The sequence below is a fragment of the Primulina tabacum genome, chromosome 8 (assembly GCF_025594145.1).
Source record: "Primulina tabacum isolate GXHZ01 chromosome 8, ASM2559414v2, whole genome shotgun sequence".
NCBI classification, from domain to species: domain Eukaryota; kingdom Viridiplantae; phylum Streptophyta; class Magnoliopsida; order Lamiales; family Gesneriaceae; genus Primulina; species Primulina tabacum.
The window spans coordinates 36,828,773-36,847,912 of record NC_134557.1 but is presented as its reverse complement, the minus strand read 5'-3'; the positions used below and the strand labels follow the sequence as shown (position 1 = coordinate 36,847,912).

Genomic DNA, 19,140 nt, shown 5'->3' with positions numbered 1-19,140 from the left:
ATTTATTATATTGTGTTGTGAAACTAAGAGTTTCAGTAGGCGAAGGGTAAGTCCTACTGAAGTGGGTGTGTACAATAGTTGTACTGTAAAAACCAAAGTCTATTAGTGATACCTTCTGGAAACAGAAGAAAGGGAGACGTAGAAGATTTCATCTTCGAACATCCAGAAACAACTACTGTCTACTGCCTACTGTTTTATTGTTTTCACCTCAAACCATCAGATCGTTTCCGCACAAGTTATTGTGATCTGCTGGAAATATATTTGAACAAGATAAGCTATAATCTCTAACAGGATTCTAGTACCTTTGCAAAAACTTCAAAGAAAGGAGAAAGTTTATTCACCTCCCCCCTCTAAACTCTTAATCGATCCCCAACACGAAAGTCGCTACTCTAAAATTGTCCACCGAGATTAGATGCAGAAGCAATTTGCATCTTGTGAACATAATATAGTCTCATGAATATGTTCATGATGTGCTTGGAGAGAAAGGAAACTTCTTGAGCATCTTTTCCTCGAATTTTTCTACTGTAGTGTAAGAATCTAGCAGATTACTGCAGATTTGTCATACTGGATGAAATTAATGCCAATTTGGCATTGATGTCATCATGAGGAGTGATTGGAATTTCCATCTCTGGATAACATGATCTTATGAATATCTTTGGATCTAGTCGGAGCGATGATGGCCAATGAAAGATTTGGTGCCTGGCTGGATGAGGAATGGCCTGCATGGTCAATTAACAAAATCGATCCAGGCTGACTGGCCCAACATGACTGTCTTATTCAATTGCAACACTATTTATCATAGTCACTGCTTGCTCAACCATCTCAACTTCTAGCACCATCACAATTGCATCATCACAATCACGGTTGTTCTGGTCATCACTGCTTCTTCTGACAAAATTATTTCGTGTTCTAGCATATCAGTTTCTTGCACAATCATAGGAAAATCAAGCTGCTCAATAATAGGATAGAACAAGGCGTAGCCAAGATTTTAAAATAGGATGGGCTAGAAATTAAAAATTTAAATATTATTTAATGTATTTTTTTTGTTATATTTTGTATAATATGAATTAGATAAATTTTAAAAATCATCTTAAGAATTTAATGTATCAAGATACATGATAAATATCATTTATAATAATGAAGTTTTTAAACAAATTCATAGTAAAGTAAGTAAAAAAATTTGAAAGTACGTATAACATTATTCATTTAAATAATTTAATTATACAATTTTGTACTCTAATAATTATCACTTAATTTGATAATTATTTAATATGAATATATTTTTAGTTTTTCAATATATTTATGTAAATACATACTTATAATCATATCAACACAAATATATATAAAGTATAGAACTAAAATAAGTAAATATATAAATTAAGATAACCACATAGATATAAAGTAAGCTTCAATGCTAGATTATTTAAAACTCATAGAAATACATGTTTTAAAATTTTGCTCAGTGACTAAAATTTCTAAAATACATGACTATATATTCACGTTAAGCTCGAGACTAGGCTAGGCTAAAGTCCACCCTAGCCCCTAGTGAAACTAGGCCCCTGAGAGAGAAGGATGACAGTTCATCTACTTCATCATGTTGTTGTGTGATGAATTAAACAACTTCATTCACATTTTCCAGAGATTTCTCTAATTGGTGGACATACAACTGATTCAGATTTTTAAGGAGGATGATTCATCAAGGATTCAGGGGGTGCACTGCTTGAAGTCTCAACACTTGGGATCAGTGGAGCTGCATCGGCATGTTTTTAAATTAAAGAGGAGGGGTGTAGAGATGGTTCTTGAACTGGTTGTGAGACTAGTGAGCCTGACTGCTCAGCTGCGGCTTCAACTCGGCCGATGGAGTTTGTATGACCAACTCATGCTCATCTTCCCACACTTTGACCTTCATCTACTTATGTCAATTTTAAAATGAGGATTTAAGTTTATATTTAAACCGAAAAATACGAGTAAATTTTTTTAGATTTTATTTGTGGTCTATAGCAAAATGAAAATAGATGTATGTATGTAAAATAAAAGCATATGCTGTTATTTCAAGGTGAGGCTCACGCTCTATCCAAGTAAGGTTCACCAGGCAATTCACATATTTAAAGTGAATTTTACCAAAATATTGCGTAAATAAAAAATATTTAAAAATGATATTTAAAAAAATTTATATAAAAAATCAATTATTAATAAAATCCCTCGGCTGGAATTGGATTGCATTTAAACATATCGATAACAGAATGATCTTCATGAGAGATTTGTTTTCTCACAGAACAATCACAATGGAAAAAATACCTATAGTAGATAATCCAACAGACATGATGATTAAGCCACTTTCAGCCTCCAACTTCAAGAACAACTTTGACTTGATTGAAGTACGTAGGAGATGAGAACCATGAATGAGAACGGCATGTCAAACACGATATTATTAATTTATGCCAAGGTGAAGATTTGTTGACTAGTTGGCATATGTTAAATATGGTGGTTGATGGTCGGAAAAACCTAATAAATATGGTAGTTTTTAGCTAAAGAATGTGAAGGATTTTAAACCATATTGTCATCATCTCTACTTTTCCTATAAATAGGCTTCATGCTTTGTCTTGAAGATCATCCCAAGTGAGAAACAAAATAAGCAATCGGGAAAGCTTATTGAGAAAAATTGAGAGTTTCTTTGTATAAAATTGGGATAAAAAAAATATCGAGTAAGTGAAAGTTCTTTTGCAAACTTTCTCCATGGTATAAATATTGTTGCTCTCTTTCACGTCGACTTAGGAAAACTGTTGAACCACATAAATTTATTATGTTTCATTTTTAATTATTTGCTCGCATATATAATTTTCTAAAAGATGCATCATGTTTCAACAAAACGATTAATTTTATTTGTGATTGTGGATATTATCTCAAGATGGTAACACATTGAATGGTGGAGCCTTGTTGTTATATGTTAGAGCTGGCTTAATGGCACAAGGGGAATTAACAGAAGTCGAGAAACGGTTGAAAGTGGCAGTTGATTATATATGGTGTATACATACACCGGAGTATATATTCAGATGCTTTGAAGTTCAGAACGACGGATTCTTCTGTTTTACACATTCACTCACAACTTCAGAGAGTTTGTTTCCTCTTATCTTTCCAGATTCATTATAGAGGAATTGAGTGGAGATATCTGTATGTGAGATTGATTCCAATACTTGTAAATTCACCAGTAAGGTGTTCTTGAGTTCAATATTCAAATGGAAGAGTGTTGCTTGTCCGTGGATGTAGACAAATTTGTCGAACCACGTTAAATCGCTTTGTTGATAGCATTACTTATTCTTTTTCAGTTCTTTTCTTGATCATCGTTAATCGCTGATAGTGTATGCTTCAATATTAATCCGAACTCAATATTTTCTTGCAATTGGGACGAGTTAATTCGATCTTAAATCTAATCGAAATTACAACAAAGTGGTATCAGAGCCAGGCTCAAGAATGTGGCGTCTGCAAGATATGAAGTCGAGAAATTCACCGGAAAAAATGACTTTGGTCTCTGGCGTTTGAAGATGCATGCACTGCTGGTTCATCAAGGATTAGATGAGGCGCTATTGGGGGAGAAGGCACTCCCTTCTTCATTATCTGATAAGGATAGGAAAGATATCTTGAATAAAGCCCACAGGGTTCTGATCTTGAATCTTGGAGACAAAGTTCTAAGGGAAGTCTCGAAGGAAAAATCGGCAGCTGCAATCTGGACGAAACTTGAATATCTGTACATGACAAAGTCGTTGGCCAATCGACTCTGTCTGAAACAGAGACTCTATACATTCAAGATGTTGCATGGGAAGTCCCTGGAAGATCAAATAGATGACTTCAATAAAGTCATACTTGATCTTGAAAATATCGAGATAAAAATTGAAGATGAAGATCAAGGTCTGTTGCTGTTGAGATCTCTACCAAAAGAATATGAGAATATTGCAGATACACTGATATTTGGCAGAGAATCCTTGTCCCTGGAAGAAGTACAAACAGCACTGGTTTCTAAAGAACTAAAGAAGAAATCTGAGATCAAAGAAGAAGAATCAGGTGAAGGACTGATGGTTCGTGGAAGATCTGATAGGAGGGAATTCAGTAAAAACAGGTTCAAGACAAGATCCAAGTCGAGAACTAAAAAGAGATGCTTCTTTTGTCATAAAGAAGGACATTTCAAGATGGAATGCCCGGAAAGAAAGAAGAAATTCCATGGAAAACAACCTGAATCAGGGGATGCAGCCATTGTGCAAGATGGATATGAGTCAGCCGAGGTTCTAACAGTGTCTGATCAAGATCCCTCAAAAGAATGGATTTTGGACTCAGGGTGTTCATATCATATGACACCCAACCGAGATTGGTTTGAAACTCTAAACCAAATGGAAGAGGGTTCAGTACTTCTTGGAAATAATAAGGCATGCAAGGTACTTGGAATCGGGTCTATAAGAATCAAGATGTATGATGGAATTGAGAGAATACTACAAGAGGTGAGATATGTTCCAGAATTAAAGAGAAATTTAATATCCCTTGGAACACTGGATAAAATCGGGTTCATATTCAAGGCAGAAAACGGAGTTCTAAAAGTCTCAAGAGGTGCTCTAGTAATGAATAAGGGAGTTAGAAACAATGGGCTATATTTCCTTGTTGGGAGCACAATAACTGGTTCGGCTGCTGCAGTGGCAAAAGGTGATGACAATAAGACTCAGCTGTGGCATAAAAGGCTAGGCCATGTAAGTGAACATGGATTACTGGAATTGTGTGAACAAGGATTACTGGAATTGTGCAAACAAGGAGCTTTTGAAGGGGATAAAATAGAAAACCTGGGATTTTGTGAAGAATGTGTGTATGGAAAATCTTGTAGAGTCAAATTCAAGGCATCCACTTACAGAACCAAGGCTACATTAGAATACATCCACTCGGATCTTTGGGGTGCTTCAAGAACAGCCTCACTAGGTGGACTTAGGAAAACTGTTGAACCACATAAATTTATTATGTTTCATTTTTAATTATTTGCTCGCATATATAATTTTCTAAAAGATGCATCATGTTTCAACAAAACGATTAATTTTATTTGTGATTGTGGATATTATCTCAAGATGGTAACATATTGAATGGTGGAGCCTTGTTGTTATCTGTTAGAGCTGGCTTAATGGCACAAGGGGAATTAACAGAAGTCAAGAAACGGTTGAAAGTGGCAGTTGATTATATATGGTGTATACATACACCGGAGTATATATTCAGATGCTTTGAAGTTCAGAACGACGGCTTCTTCTGTTTTACACATTCACTCACAACTTCAGAGAGTTTGTTTCCTCTTATCTTTCCAGATTCATTATAGAGGAATTGAGTGGAGATATGTGTATGTGAGATTGATTCCAATACTTGTAAATTCACCAGTAAGGTGTTCTTGGGTTCAATATTCAAATGGAAGAGTGTTGCTTGTCCGTGGATGTAGACAAATTTGTCGAACCACGTTAAATCGCTTTGTTGATCGCATTACTTATTCTTTTTCAGTTCTTTTCTTGATCATCGTTAATCGCTGATAGTGTATGCTTCAATATTAATCCGAACTCAATATTTTCTTGCATTTGGGACGAGTTAATTCGATCTTAAATCTAATCGAAATTACAACAGTGATTTAGGTGTCTTCACATAGAAGGTAATTTTAATAGATAAAAGAAAAACAAAATCTATGTGAAGACACCCTAATTGTGTCTCTCACCCAATAAATGAAAACCAATTGATATCGTGCCGATATCTGGCTTTCAATACTCTTTGGCATTTGATGTTAAAAAGGTAGAATCAATACTTGAGAATTTTGAGACTTCAAGGTTGGTTGCATTTGGACTTGAGAGAAACATTTCCTGAGTTAATGAAAAACCAAGTTGGCTTACTATTGCTGAGATTATTATAACTGTGTAACAAACACACACACATATATGGTTGTCCGATGGTCTAAATATGTTTTCAATTTTCAAAGAAAGGGACAGTTACGTTGGAGAATTTGAGGTTTATATTGTCTCAGTTACTTTAATATTTGTAACCTCATGTGGCAGCTAGCTCTGTTTTTTGGTTAATAAATGGAATCTGAAATTTAATGAAACTTTATATCCTCATCCACAATTATATTTCTTCGTCTGTGACAGGCAATCGTCCTATCAAAACAGGGGTCTGCACTCCCTAAATTGAATATGGTGAAACATCTAGAAATTTTTACATCATGCAGCAGCGAAGCTTTTCTGGAGTTTCTTCATTCAACGCCATCTCTTGAACGCATCAGGTTAAATGTGGTAAGCTTGTCAATGTCTTCCTGCTATCCACCTTGCCTTTGTTGTTCCCTTTATTTAAGTGCAAATGAAATTAGAACTTTCAGTGAAAATGATTGAATATGAGGCTCCTCCATGTTCTCAGTTCATTCATTTTTTTACCTGATAAAACTCTTGTTTAAGTTTATCATGCTTCCTTTGCAGTGGTTGTGGAACGATTACGATTGCAATTTAGTCGAGCTGATTCCTTCTTGTATTTTGTCACATCTTAAAGAAGTTCAGTTTAATGGGTTCAAGGGAGAGCAACGACATGTTCATATGGCGGATTTTTTTTTTTTTGAGAAACGCCGGAGGGCTGAAGAAAATGTCGGGGCTCTTGAGAAAGAAATCTGAAGAGAATCAAAGCTGAAAAGAATTTTTGGACTAGAATGAAGGTGGCAATTGGGAATTGTGATTTTATGGTTGCTTCTTCGAAAAAAAATATGGCAAAAATGCCAGAGTTTGAACGTTACTTTGGGTCTTGAAAGAAAATTCATTCAACTTTATTCATTTCAATTTCTCGATATCATTGTTTGTTACATCCGTTTTTCCTTTGTTATAAACAGCTAATCAAAGTTTTTTTTTTTTAATATATAAAAATTGTCGGAACATTCATTTAAGTTACACGATCAACATGAAGTCGTGCTTTGGTGTTAAGATAAACAAAAGAGTAAAATGAAAATCTGTCAATTAATGCAAAGATCTGGAACCGAGACCACATAGTTCAAGAACAGTGAAATATGGATTTGAAAATTTCACTATTCATAGATGAACACAATTCACAAACATTTAATCATTGTGAACACATAATGCAAATATGTGAAAAATATTTTTTTTCAAGGGGTTGTGGGACAATTATGATTATGATTTAATGGAACTAATACCTTCATGTATTGTGTCACATATTAATGAAGTTCGGTTTAACGTGTTCAAGAGGGAACAAAGGCATGTTCATATTGACTCTATAATGATAACCGCAAAACTTACCCTTTTCCAATACTAGAAATAATGCACGTCCATTGCACATGTGATGCATGTGGGAAACGTATGTTGGAGTAATTAAAATTCGAAACAAAATTAATTAAATCAACAAAAGATAATGACAATATTATTTTAAATTTTGACAATTCATGTTTATTATTCATATGAAACTAATTTGGATAAAAACAACTTTGTTTAATTTTTTTAAATAAAATTGGACAACTCAATTTTTTTCTCATATCTTTTTTTATCATATCTTTTTAATTTTTATTTATCATATTCTCTCAACAAGTGCATATATTTTATTATTGTATTCAATTATTACATTTTTTTGGACAATAAATGATCTGCAATTTTTTTTATTTACAATAATGTTAGTTGTTAGTCTCTTTTATGTAAAGTGACAATATGATAGGCTCGTAATAGTTAGTATTTTATTTTCATATTTCTCATTATTCCAACCTCCGATATGTTTAAATTGATACATTTTTGTGTAATTTTATTTTAGGAGGAACTTTTACGGTCTTGGAGCAAATTTGAGTTAACAATGTAATGTTTATCACATTTGAAGTTTCCAAGATAGATTTTTGAAAGAGAATGGCCGAACCAGAAGAGGTCCTGGAACAAGGCGTGGCCACGCCTTGTGATTATATTTCAGCTGCCTAAAATTGCAATAAGTGAAAAATCTGATTTTGTGAAGATTATGCAAGATTTGAAAGAATTAATTATGGTGTCTGGTTTAATGGAAATTCTTGGAGGGAAACTCTAGATAAGATATTATCTATTATTTTATATTTTAAGATTTATGGTTAATTAAGAAATTAGTGGGCTTTTTAGCTTAAATTTAGACCCAACTTACCATCACGTGAAGAAGGAGGAGGCTGCACAATTTTACAACATAACTCACAACCTTCCACCAACAACTCACGTGAAGCACAAGAAAAAAGTGGCTCGATGATTTTCTCTCCAATTTTCTAGTCTGGTTTAAGGGTTTGTTTTTTACTGTTTAATTTATCACTGTGAGGTATTTGTTCTTAGATTTAATATTCTTGTTATTGCAAGTATTTGTCGATTTATGATTTATTTATATGAAAGTTGTATGTTGGTTAATCTGACAATTTAATTCGATATATAATTTTCTACTGTTATCCATGAATTCAGTGATCCGTAATTGTCATGAATGATTGGTACAAAAAAAAAACAGAATTTACGTTCATTTTATTTAACCCTATATGTTTTCACCCCTTTCACTTCTTCTCTCAACATCTTTCATAATCGATCCACCATTTCCCCTACCGCAGCAGTAGATAATGTTTCTTTACGATGCTCAAATTTTCAGGGGAGTTCTCTAACTTTTCCTACTATTTTATCGTTTTAGTTGAGCATCTATTTTTTGTCATTGAGGGCAATGTCAAGTTTAGGTGTGGGAGTTTGATTTGATTGCGAGAAGTTTGACTTGACTGTGGGATTTTTGAATTTTTTTATTGTATTTGATTTTTAGTGTTTTGATTTAATTTTTCAGCATTTTGGGTTAAAAAAAATAGTGACGTTGTTAGTTCCAAGCACCTAGTTCATTTGTTATCTCTTTCTTCTGAATCCTGATTGCCTCCAATGCGAAAAAAATGATTATGTTTTCTTTGCGTGAAATTTTTTTTGCATTCTCACGTTTGCATTATGAATAAGTTGCTCTTGATGATAGTTAGAGAGGACAAGTGTGTGGGATTTAACACAATTGCTATATTTTTTTCTTTGGTGAGCTTTGAGCCTATGAGCAATCATGATATCAGGCTCCATTTTCTTTGATTGTGTGTTGTCATTGTATTGTTAATTTTTCTAGAACTTGCATTGTTATACATGCCTTTGTCAACACTTTGTGGTGGATTAGGTGCATAGACAAAATGATAAGGGCATTAGGTTCAAACCATTTTCTTTCGCATCATCTGAGCCGTTCTTTAAGCCTACCCTGATTCATAGACCCCTAGTGAACCAAGTTTGAGCCTCAGCCTTTTTCTTTGAATAAAAATAACCACATTACAAGCCGTGATAAATCATTTTTGTTGGTTATCCCCCTTTTTGAACCTTGAATTGGAGAATCATATAAACTTTTCACAAATAGCAACACTCAATCCAAAATAGTGTGAATTGTTGGGATTTAGTCAATCTCGAATCCTTATAGTCACCGTCTACAAAAAAAAAAAAAACAAAAAACAAAAAAACAAAAAAAAAAGAAAGAGAGAAGAGAAGTAGACGAAGTGAGAAAGAAAAAAAGAGCCGAAAAAACAAAAAAAACATGCTCTTGATTGTTATAATGAGATATAAGAGTTTTTGGATATATTTTTATTTTTATGAGAAAAGTTTGATACGGTTTCTCCAATTCCATAGCTCATTGTTTTCTTTTATCCTACCTTACCCCTAGCCACGTTACAACCCATTTATAGCCCTTTTTGTTTGTGTATTTTAATTCATTCATTTAGTGGAAGGATGCGATATATTTGCAAGCCTATGGTAAAAATTTTCAATGCATTTGACATGAGAATTTGTTGATATATATCCTAGACACTAATGAGCGGAATGAGCGAATCTTGTGAGGAGTTGTTAAATCACAAGCATTTTAATTTCTACACATTTTGATTGCAGTGATTGTTCATGATGTTATTTTGGGATATGCTAAGAAATTAAAATGTCTTGTTGCATGAAAAATGTTTTGGATAAGTAGAGAAAGCGGAAGGAGGACGAAAAATTGAGATAATGAGTTGATCTATTTTATGCTTGAGGACAAGCATCGTTTAGGTATGGGAGATTTTGATAGACTCGTAATAGTTAGTTTTTTTATTTTCATATTTCCCATTACTCCAACCTCCGATATGTTTAATTGATACATTTTTGTGTAATTTTATTATAGGAGGAACTTTTACGGTCTTGGAGCAAATTTGAGTTAACAATGTAATGTTTATCACATTTGAAGTTTCCAAGATAGATTTTTGAAAGAGAATGGCCGAACCAGAAGAGGTCCTGGAACAAGGCGTGGCCACGCCTTGTGATTATGTTTCAGCTGCCTAAAATTGCAATAAGTGAAAAATCTGATTTTGTGAAGATTATGCAAGATTTGAAAGAATTAATTATGGTGTCTGGTTTAGTGGAAATTCTTGGAGGGAAACTCTAGATAAGATATTATCTATTATTTTATATTTTAAGATTTATGGTTAATTAAGAAATTAGTGGGCTTTTTAGCTTAATTTTAGACCCAACTTACCATCACGTGAAGAAGGAGGAGGCTGCACAATTTTACAACATAACTCACAACCTTCCACCAACATCTCACGTGAAGCACAAGAAAAAAGTGGCTTGAGGATTTTCTCTCCAATTTCCTAGTCTGGTTTAAGGGTTGTTTTTTACTGTTTAAATTATCACTGTGAGGTATTCGTTCTTAGATTTAATATTCTTGTTATTTCAAGTATTTGTCGATTTATGATTTAATTATATGAATATTGTATATCGATTATTCTGACAATTTAATTCGATATAGGATTTTTTACTGGTAACCATGAATTCAGTGATCCGTAATTGTCATGAATTATTGGTACACAAGTAGCATAGCTTAGATGTGTTGTGCTATCATAATATATTTAATCTAAATAAATAACAAATCCGGATTTATCAATTGCAGCTATCTCGGTTGTTAGATTCAGGATTAACTTTTTTCGCGATCTAAAAGCTATCGTTAATTAATATGGAACGCCATCGTGCCCAGTTGGTTATTGATAAGTTTTGACGGGATGCTAGGTTCGATCAATTAATTTAGAAAAACACAAGAATTTTAACGGCTATCCCTATAATTCTAAGGTTAATTGTTTGGAACAACTTGAATAAATTATTTGTTTTCCAATGAACTGTGATATAATTAAATAGTAGAACTCCCTTGAATCAGATCTTTCTCGTATTAAAATCTTCACTTTATTCTAGTTGACTAATTGTCATTTAAATTTATTGTTTTCCTTTCGTGGATAAATTTAGTTTAGTATTTTATTTAATTCATATACATAAACTCCTCCTTTTAATTGCACTTTGCTCGGAAGAAATCATCCCCCATTCCCTGTGGATTCGACCTTGCTCACCATTACACTAATTTTATTTAGAGAGTAGGAATTTAAGTTTGGTGGCAAAACGACAGCACATCACAATAATTGCTATTGAATGTTTCTACTTTCCTAGTCACTTTTAATCTATTATTACATATAGACTGCATATTATTATAACATTGTATCAATATATAAAAGTATCGACGTACTAATAAAAAAATTGATCAATGTTGACATTTATTTGCAATTTATGATAACAAAATTTTTGACAATAAATAATCTTTTATCGACTCTTATAACACATATTTTAATATTTTATATTACTCATATGCATAATGTGCACAGTTAAATTATTAATGTCCTTTTAGTATTATCTCCAGATAATAATATCTTTAATTTTCTTATTTGTTTGTATATCTTCACAGGATAATTTGTGTATCCTTATTTAGAAAAAAACTCAATGCATAAGTTTAAATAGTAAATATAACTTTATAGTATAACACATTTAATTTGAAAACAAAATTCATTGTACGAAAAACGACACTTCATCCTCCCTTTCTATTTTATGTGTAACCCAAATGAGTTAATATTTTTTCAAATTCTATTTATTCACATTGATTTTTCATAATAAACACAAACTAAAAATAATGAAAAATTGGATTAATAATTGTTTTAAATATGACATAAAAATATTAGGTGAAAAAATTTCTTGTCCTTCTTGTTGCAAAACTACAGTTGTAAATGCATGTAGATGCACTATTTCATTGTGACGCTTTTAACTTGATTTAAATATATCTTCTCACTCGAGGATAAATTTGTTATTTCTTATTTTGAAGATTGACAAATCCAGTATTTCATTTAAATGTTTTTGCAAATAATACTTACATGAGTTATACTGTGTATTTCTTCAATTTGAAAAGAATAAATTGTCATTCAATTTACAAAAATATCTGAAAACTGAATAATTCTTCCAAAATTTAAATCGAGCAACATGTAAGGGGCCAATTCAAAACTAAAAGTTTATGCAACTTGTCTCTTCTAGTTTTACAATCAGATAATGTAAGACCGAGCAATTGTCACTTTATCAAAAGTTATCGCTGGTGATAACGATACAAGACAAATATTTTAAACCATACAACATCTCAAGCGTCATGTTTCAATCATTTTGCCCAGCACAGAAAATTATTGTACCCAATAATCTTTCTCCTAATAATTGCACTTATTGCAATATATTAGAATCAAACCCGTGACCTTGGCTCTGATACCAATTGTAGGACATATTGTTTTACCAAAAGCTATAGATGTCGGTAACGTTGGAACTCAAATCTTTTGAATAGTACAACAACTCAAGTGTGACATTTCAATTGTTTTACCCACCAGAAACAATTATTGTACCCAACAAATAAGTTTATGCAAATGATCTTTCACTTTATCATACAAATTTATAAGACATTTTATTAGAGTATATACTTGATATTTCATATAATTAGTAGAGAAAAAATTCATTTTCGTCTATTTGATAATTATTATTTTAGAGAAAAAGAGCTAAAAACTATTTAATAAGAGTGGTTATCCACAGTTCCTTGCCGTTAAAGCAATAAAAACGGTTTATAGCAGGGGTTATTAAAAACCATCACTAAACTAATTTAATAATTAGAGTGGTTTTCAGGTCAATCTTAAAAGTTCAAGCAATAAAAGTTGTTTATAACAATGGTTAACAAAAACGGTTGTTAAAATTATTTAATAAGAGTGGTTTTTATAGCAATCTTAAAAGTTGAAGCAATAAAATCAATTTTAAATCAATTTTTAGAAGCGGTTATTATAAAGTGGGATTTGGATCCTCTACTGTGTTGAAAACACAGCACTAAGTGATGTGCACTTTTACATGAGATGATCACATGATCATCTCGTTTAATCTGATAATTTTTTAAATTTATCTCATATGATATGATGTCCATAAGATGATCACGTAATCATCCCGTGTAAAAAATGCACAGCACCAAATGTTGTGTTTTTACCACCATAGTAGAGGATCCAAATCCTATAAAGTGTTGCTAAAAATACTCGGTAGGAGTGCTGATACAACTATAGATAAATAGTAAAATAATAGAAACGGTTCAATGTCAGCTGCTTCTATTACTTTGCTTTTAGGAGCATTTAGTGCAACAACTTCTGAAAAAACTCTTCTAAAAAACTAAATTTTTTGTAGTGAATTATACCAAGTGAGATACTTATATGTATGAGTTTCATTCAGTTTAACTCATTATAATATTTTTATTAACTCCCTTTGTCATTCATTTTTCACTCCACTAATTTTACAGTGTGACAAATTAACTAGTGTGGCTCATTCAAACAATAGCTTTTGATTTTTTTACTAAATAGTAGCTTTCATTCCCACCAATTTCAATATTTAGAAGCCGAGATTAGTAATTTATAGGTAATAGAAAATTATTTAGTTTTATTTTATGTCTTTTTTTTAATTGTGTAATTTTTTATGTCCTACCTAATCATGTTTTAGAGTTTTTATTGAATCTTCATAAACATTATTAGAAGTCTTGCACACATACAATATACATATAAAATTAATATATTTTAAAAAATTAATATTGAAGTGTCAAATAAATGTATTGAATCATTATTTAAAAACTTTTAGAAAAAAAAATATATATCATGATTCAGATTTAAATATTCACATACTAATAAAAAATTGTGATGAGTATCTTAAGAAACGAATAATGTTAATCCAAAAGGATTAAATATGATTATTGGAAATGAATTTGTCTTATTTAATTAGAAAATTTTAAACATATGTGCTTAATTAATTAGAAAGTTTTCAATATAGTATGTTAATAATTTTTTTTCCGTATGAGTTAGTTCTCGAGTCTTTATGAGCATTTTTTTGAATTTTTTTCTTGTATTTGTTCTACTAATGGTGTTTTATAAGTTAAAATACTAAATGAAACAAATTATCAAGTTAAAAACTAATCAAAAAATTTAAGAACATGTGGTTTCTCAATTAATTTGACTGACATGTTCTTTAATTTTCTGATTTAACAGATTTTAAATCCACAATCGTTGGATTTGACAAGAATTTTTGTAGAATAAAACACAATTAAAATAATTATTTGATTGTATTTGTGATGAAATTTTGTATGTTTCATATATATTTGATTTATTTCATTTATAAAGTTGAAATTTATATATTATAATATAAAATTTGTTATACATTTTAACATCAATAAATTAACTAAAAATTTATTTATTTATATTGTATCTCCCACTACCACATAATCCTGGTTTTGCCCCTGACTTTTTGTATTTATTTGATTGAATTTATTATTTTTCATTTTCCAAAATCCATAACACATCAAACATGAAAGTGATCATACTAATTTAAAGGATGATAATACTTACATATCGCAGTAAACGTGTTCATCCCTCACGATACTAAAATAAATAACTTAAAAAGAATATGTTGACGAACATATTGTCAAGAATAAAAAAATAATTCAATTGTCAACGTTGACACTCTATTTTCAATGATTACCAAAATATCTCAACAACACACAATTTGTTAACAAAATAGTAACGTAAAATTTTAAAATCAAGAGATATTCTCCATTTCATACGAGGAATTCACGATTGAAAATCGATACTATCAGATATGTATAGATTTCCATTAGACAAATTTTTAAATTTATATTCAATTTATTTATTTAATTAATTACCCATTAACTCATTGATAAAGGTCTATATAACATATTGGAAGAAATTGTTGTATAGCTCCATTCCATAGATCGGCTGTAAAATTAATTTTAATTATTTTGTCACTTAATTATATTTATAAATTAATAATCATTTTGCTGCTTAAATATCTGTACATGTAAGACAAGCTTAAATATCTGCTCAGCTGCGGGTTCAACTCCGTTCTCTGAGGTTGGTTGACTTGATGTATCAGTAACCTTCTTCTTTATGGATGATGGAGTTTTTATCACTTTGACCTTCATCTACTTTATATATTCACATTAAGCTCGAGACTAGGCTAGGCTAAAGTCCGCCCTAACCCCGAGTGAAATTACGCCCCTGAGAGAGAAGGATGGCAGTTCATCATGTTGTTGTTGTGTGATGAATTAAACAACTTCATTCACATTTGCCAGAGATTTCTCTAAATGGTGGACATGCAACTGCTTCAGATTGTTGAGGAGGAGGATTCATCAAGGATTCAGGGGGTGCACTGCCTGAAGTCTCAACACTTGGGATCAGTGGAGCTGCATCGGCATGTTTTTAAATTAAAGAGGAGGGGTGTAGAGATGGTTCTTGAACTGGTTGTGAGACTAGTGAGCCTGACTGCTCAGCTGCGGCTTCAACTCGGCCGATGGAGTTTGTATGACCAACTCATGCTCATCTTCCCACACTTTGACCTTCATCTACTTGTATCAATTTCAAAATGAGGATTTAAATGTATATTTAAACCGAAAAATACGAGTAAAGTTTTTTTAGATTTTATTTGTGGTCTATAGCAAAATTTGCAAGGTATTTAATTTACAACACACCTTCAATAGGCTCGCGCTTTATCCAAGTAAGGTTCACTAGGCAATTCACATGTTTAAAGTGAGGTAAAATATTGCGTAAATAAAAAATATTTAGAAAAGATATCATATAAAAAATTAGTTATTAATTAAATCCCTCAACTGGAATTAGACTGCATTTAAATCAGAGAGAAAAAAAATTTCAACATATTGCACTGTTTTAGTGTAAAATTGACTTCAAAACAGCTACAAATTCATGGCGAAAATGAATATTTTCTATTATTTTGTTTTCAATAGTTATTTAATTCCAAAAATTATTAATTAAAATACCAATATATATAAGAAACTCTTACACTTCAATAGCTACAAAATTAATTTAAATAAATAATTAATTAAAACTCGATTAAATTTATTAAAATAACTAGTTCATATTTATAATTAATTCATACAATAATTTTTCCCCCGTTAAGTAACAAATACTTATTTTATTTCAATTAATAATAAATATAAAAATAAAAAATATTGATGATTTAATTTAACCATAAATATATTTACTACTCAATTAACAAAAGAAAATATAAAAAAGAAAAACCAAAATAAAAATGCCACGCCGTTTCTGATGCTATTCTACGTCAGTTCATTCTTCCTCGGACACATGTCCAAACAATGTATGTATCGCAGTTAAGCCATATTTCTTAGAGTCACACTGTTTTACAAAACCAGATTTGAAGAACGAGGATAGCAAGCAATTAGGGCTCTGACTGCTGTTATTCTACGATAGTTTGCCAGGTAAAAGTTTGAAAAACCTTCGCTTTATGTGTTGATTTTGTTTTTGTTTTTGTTTCTTTTATATATCTTTAAGTTCTTTTGTTATGAATTATTTGTTGAATTTTATCCGCTTTATGCCTTTCTTAGTTTTTGGAAGAAATTGATATCTTTATTCAACGATGCTCTAGGATCAGAATACAGAAATGGGCGTGTTGGTTGCCTCTTTTTGAGAAGAAATATGTTTATAAATTTTTATGAGTAATTTTGCTAAAAAAGCGTATTTGTCCAGGATGATGGATTGTGCAGCCGTGCGTGTACCATTTTTTTTTTTTGGATTCTTGGGCCTGTGCATGTTGGGATTTTGATCTCTTTTCCGTGTTATTTTGATTGGTAACTGAGTTCTAGATTTTCTATTATATCTAGGTTGGCTGTTAAAATAATGGAAGGAAGCATTCAGATTGATAGCAATGGAGATAAGAAACCTAGAGTGGATGCTGCGGACAAACACGGCGGCCAAGATTTTATTAGTAATATGCCGGAAAGTATTATTAGTCAAATTCTGTCCCTCCTGCCCACGAAGGATGCTCTACGAACTTGTGTTTTGTCCAAGGATTGGGAGTACAAGTGGACTGGAATTTACAATATATACATCAATGACGTGGACCGTTTTTCACTTAGATCGACTAGGAAGACAAGTGTTGTTAACTGTGTGGATAGAATTTTCATTCTTTCTCGGAATTCGAATATAAGGAGATTTTGCCTTTTGTGCCACCAGAAGTACGACACGCGTCGCATGATAACATGGATATCTGCTGCATTGATGAGGAACGTGGAAGAATTGGAAATAGTTAGTAAGTATGAAGGTGTTGTTGTACCCCGTTGCCTTTTCTATTGCACCAGATTGACAATCCTTAAGCTACAAATGCCTTGCTCTTTCAGGCCAATCCAGAATTGGTTTTCCAACCTCAAAGTTCTTTATCTTGCTCAAGTTGAAATTCTAAACGAACATGCTCCCAATACTAACCAACTAGTGTTCAATTTTCCGGTCTTGGAAACGTTTAAACTAGAGAGGTGTAGATGGTTGAAAGTGACTTTTGTAGAAATCCATGCTCCATCCCTGACTAATTTCTATGTGCAAAAAAACTCGGATCTTCCTGAAATAGATAGTTTCCAGATCAAGATTTCCAGAGCCAAGCTTGGGAAGTTTGAATTTCATGGCAGTTCTCTAGATAAGTTTGATCTAAGTGCATCTTCCGTCTTTTGTGCTTCAATTGATTTTCAAGGATATTATCAGGATCTTCAAAGAATTAGAAAAAATGGATTGAATGGTCAACTCATATTGCAAAAATGCTCAGGCTTAAATCATCTGCAACTATCAGGTGATATGGTGGAGGTCAGTTTGCCTAATCTTGCTACACTCATTATATTACATGAATAACAGATTTTTATTCGTAAAATTGTGTCTCTCACCCAATAAATGCAAAACCAATTGATATCGTGCCTATATCCTGCTTTCAATGCTCTTTGGCATTTGATGTTAAAAAGGTAGAATCAATACTTGAGAATTTTGAGACTTCAAGGTTGGTTGCATTTGGACTTGAGAGAAACATTTCCTGAGTTAATGAAAAACCAAGTTGGCTTACTATTGCTGAGATTATTATAACTGTGTAACAAACACACACACATATATGGTTGTCCGATGGTCTAAATATGTTTTCAATTTTCAAAGAATGGGACAGTTACGTTGGAGAATTTGAGGTTTATATTGTCTCAGTTACTTTAATATTTGTAACCTCATGTGGCAGCTAGCTCTGTTTTTTGGTTAATAAATGGAATCTGAAATTTAATGAAACTTTATATCCTCATCCACAATTATATTTCTTCGTCTGTGACAGGCAATCGTCCTATCAAAACAGGGGTCTGCACTCCCTAAATTGAATATGGTGAAACATCTAGAAATTTTTACATCATGCAGCAGCGAAGCTTTTCTGGAGTTTCTTCATTCAACGCCATCTCTTGAACGCATCAGGTTAAATGTGGTAAGCTTGTCAATGTCTTCCTGCTATCCACCTTGCCTTTGTCGTTCCCTTTATTTAAGTGCAAATGAAATTAGAACTTTCAGTGAAAATGATTGAATATGAGGCTCCTCCATGTTCTCAGTTCATTCATTTTTTTACCTGATAAAACTCTTGTTTAAGTTTATCATGCTTCCTTTGCAGTGGTTGTGGAACGATTACGATTGCAATTTAGTCGAGCTGATTCCTTCTTGTATTTTGTCACATCTTAAAGAAGTTCAGTTTAATGGGTTCAAGGGAGAGCAACGACATGTTCATATGGCGGATTTTTTTTTTTTTGAGAAACGCCGGAGGGCTGAAGAAAATGTCGGGGCTCTTGAGAAAGAAATCTGAAGAGAATCAAAGCTGAAAAGAATTTTTGGACTAGAATGAAGGTGGCAATTGGGAATTGTGATTTTAT

The 19,140-nt window shown here is 32.0% G+C and overlaps 1 protein-coding gene across 1 annotated transcript; it reads left to right on the top strand.

Annotated features, from left to right (window-relative positions):
- The first annotated feature begins 17,104 nt into the window (after nt 1-17,104).
- On the top strand, nt 17,105-18,103 carry LOC142554733 (F-box/LRR-repeat protein At4g14103-like). Its single transcript, XM_075665406.1, has one exon. It carries the CDS (start codon nt 17,105-17,107, stop codon nt 18,101-18,103), a length of 999 nt encoding a protein of 332 aa, XP_075521521.1.
- Nucleotides 18,104-19,140: the final 1,037 nt, after the last annotated feature.